The following is a 3198-nucleotide window of genomic DNA, read 5'->3' on the forward strand; positions in this document are numbered from 1 at the left end:
AAGATGCACTATGGAGACAACAGCATGATTTAGGGCAGTGTAATCTCCTGCTTACTCTAGGAGAGGAGAGGAACACAGCAAACAACTCTGTAGATGTGGCTGATGTCTCATTAGCCAAGTTTATTGGAAGGAAAAGGGGGTTAGTTTACTGAATCTTGGATATGTGTATTCTACTCATTTATCAAGAAGTACATTACAGTGGCCTCTTTGATAGTTTTGATTCTTTTTCTGTCATCTGGCTCAAGGGGAATTTACTCCCAGTTTAGCAGATACATCAGAGAGATGTATTTGCTATGTAGTACTTTGGAAATACCTATTCCTATCCCCAGGGAAAGAGAACTGTGTTACAGCAGCATGAATTAGAACTGCATAGTAAAGAAAATGGAGTCAGGGTTGAGTCAAAGTTTTACACAGAGAGGGAGGGATAGACAAAGTTTCAAGGAGCCTTGATAACACTAAATGTGTTTTATAATATGAAATTGGTGGATACCATACTGCAGCCTGTGTCCAACATTTTGGTTTGCCTGAGCCGCACTGAGTGAAGAGGAATTGTCTTGGGCCATATATAAAAGTCATATATGACTGTGGGGCTGCATTATTAGCTGTCCAGGGCGGGTGATGGGCCATGGATTGGACACACCAGATTTAAACCAATATTCTGCATGAACAAGGTCCAGAAATATAATTACAAATGTTGGACGTGTTAGACTAGTTTTATTGTCAATATGGTGTGATGAGTGGTTTTCTAGTGCCAACAGTTGACCTCCTCCTGTTAAAAAAAAGGTAATTGCTTCCTCTTATTATAGTGATGAGTTGGCACTGCGATCAAATTATGAATTAAAATGGGGGCGTTCGCACCTCATATAGAATCTGGACAGACTCGAGTGATCTCTTCGGACTAAGCTTCCATTAACACACTGCTGCCTGTCCTAAGGAGCGACAAGTTACAGTATGTTGGAATATAGCATAAGTCACTCCATCTTGTAACCTTCAGTATGCTTAATTCTACACTTCTTCATTCTTACGTGTTAGGCTGCAATCTGCAGCTGCAAACACGTAAAGGACAGAGAACAAAGGGACATGTCAAGAAAGCTGTTTATGCAAGCTATAATATTATCACTTCCTGATAAGACCTTCCAATGTGAACCACAATGGCAACTTTTACTGTGAACTGTTAGTTGTATAAGCCATGTAATAGATAAGATACATTCTGTAAAACTTTTGCTGTCTCTAACTTCCAAAACTCCCTGTTTGCCTCCCCCGGTTCACCCCCCTGCTTGTAGCTTCTGCCTGCAATTTGCTTTGTTATGATTGCTAATAAAAGAGGTCCCCAGAGACTATTCTGGGCTGATCTCATCCCGAGGAAACCTGGTATGGTGTCTTCATATGACAACTCATGAATCAGCCCCCGGACGAGGTCTGAAACCAAGCCGGGAGACTCAGGTCCCGGTTTTTCTACAACAGTACAAGTCACGCAGCTACTGTACGGTCGAGTAGTAAACAGTGTGACGCGGCAGCCGCGCTCGAGGTAAGTTAATGAGGCGGAACAAAGGAAAGGCAGGAAGAGGAGCGAGAACAAAGGAAGGCGACCTGCCCAAAAGCAGCCGCGGGCACTCGGACAGCAAGCCAAGAGGAGCTACAGACTTTTAACGAGCAGAAGCTGGAGGGGAGAGAGAAGAGTAGAGGCAAAAAGCTGCCTTCGTCTGCATTTGAAATCGCAAAGCTGGATTCTTTATTCCAAGCAAAGATGGAGCGGGCCGGCCCCCAAGGACCGGGTTGTTTCGTCTTTCCTACTTTCTCCTGCATTTCACCGTAGAGACGCTTTCACCAGCTGGAGGAGGCGCTTGAAACTAAGGCTCCCTTCACCCCGATCTGTCCTAAAGCACTTCACTCCGCGGCTGTCTGGATTCGCACAAGTCCTTCTACCAAGTTGGATTAAAGCAGGGGTAGGCAACCTTGGCTCTTTTATGATCCGTGGACTTCAACTCCCATAATTCCTGAGCAAGCAAGCTGGCTCAGGAATTATGGAAGTTGAAGTCCACGAGTCATAAAAGAGCCAAGGTTGCCTACCCCTGGCTTTGGGTATCAAGAAAAAGTACTTCCACAATCCGTATTTGATCAGTACGCCTAATAAGCCAGGTCAGGATCACAGAATGGGGCGCAAATCCTGAACGGATTTGTGGATAAATCCTTCCCTTTATCAGCTTTAAAACAACAAGGAGGTATCACGGAAAGCCTCGTCGCTCTGGACTTGGCAGCTGCCATTGCCCGACGTGCACGCCGTTCCTTTCAATTTCGGTTCGGGGGTTGCGTGGCCTGGCACGGCACGCTGAGCGAGCCCAACTCGGACCGCGAAGGATTCAAGGATTTGTGCTTCAGGCACCAGATTAAGCTTGCCGCGCGAACACAAACATTGCGCGCCCATATTGCCTCCCTGAAAGAAACGCCACGTGCCGAGATGCCTTGGCACAGGCACTGTCTCCCCATATTTTCGGCCTGGGGTGCTGTTTCAACCGAAAGGCAGCCACCCACGCGTGTCTGGGAGAATTCGTCCGTCGCCGCCGGCCCGCCCGCCCTGTCTTAGGGCGCGCAGCTGGAGCTAGGGGTAGCCCCTACAAGGCCAAGCGTCCAGTCCCTTCGCTCCCAAGGTCTCTTCGCCCGGAGCACCTACTGCAGCTCTTTTTCTGCGCCTACCTGAGGAATTCGTGTCATTTTTCTGCTTCTTGGCGTTCGCCATGGCTGGACTTCGGGTCTCCCTCGCCCTCCCCGGGAGTGTTGCTACCACAGTCCTCCCCCCCTCCCTCCAGTTGCCTCGAAGGAAGACGGCCACCCTCCGCCGCCGCCCGCCCTCTTCTCCTCCCCTGCGAAAGGAGCGCCTCCTCTCCTCAACTCTGCCAGCTTGCTCTTATCAAGACTGGGCGGGCTGAGCGCTTGTCTCGGTCCCCGCGGACGGGCTCAGCCCTCTGCTTTGGCCTCGGAGGAGTGAGAGAAGCGCCGCGAGGCCGGAGGTTTGCGGAGAGTTGAACCCTAAACACGCGCTGCCATTTCGTATAAAGGAGCAAAGGAGGCTGGGATAGCCTGACGGGGGGAAAGTACCCGTCTGAGGACACCAACTCAAGGTTCCCAGAGCCAGGGGTAGGCAACCTTGGCTCTTTTATGACTCGTGGACTTCAACTCCCAGAATTCCTGAGCCAGCTG

General features: G+C 49.7%; 1 protein-coding gene across 1 annotated transcript in view; it reads right to left on the bottom strand.

Moving 5' to 3' along the window:
- CASP6 (caspase 6) overlaps nucleotides 1-2792 on the bottom strand; it is a 17638-nt gene extending 14846 nt beyond the window's left edge. Inside the window, exon 1 of the mRNA XM_015811214.1 lies at nucleotides 2695-2792. Within this exon, the coding sequence (XP_015666700.1) occupies nucleotides 2695-2737 (43 nt within the window). The 5' untranslated portion in view covers nucleotides 2738-2792. The remainder of the gene's footprint in view (nucleotides 1-2694) is intronic.
- Between the last annotated feature and the right edge of the window lie 406 nt (nucleotides 2793-3198).

This window comes from Protobothrops mucrosquamatus, unplaced genomic scaffold (genome assembly GCF_001527695.2).
Source record: "Protobothrops mucrosquamatus isolate PMUCROS unplaced genomic scaffold, P.Mucros_1.0 scaffold_4, whole genome shotgun sequence".
NCBI lineage: Eukaryota > Metazoa > Chordata > Lepidosauria > Squamata > Viperidae > Protobothrops > Protobothrops mucrosquamatus.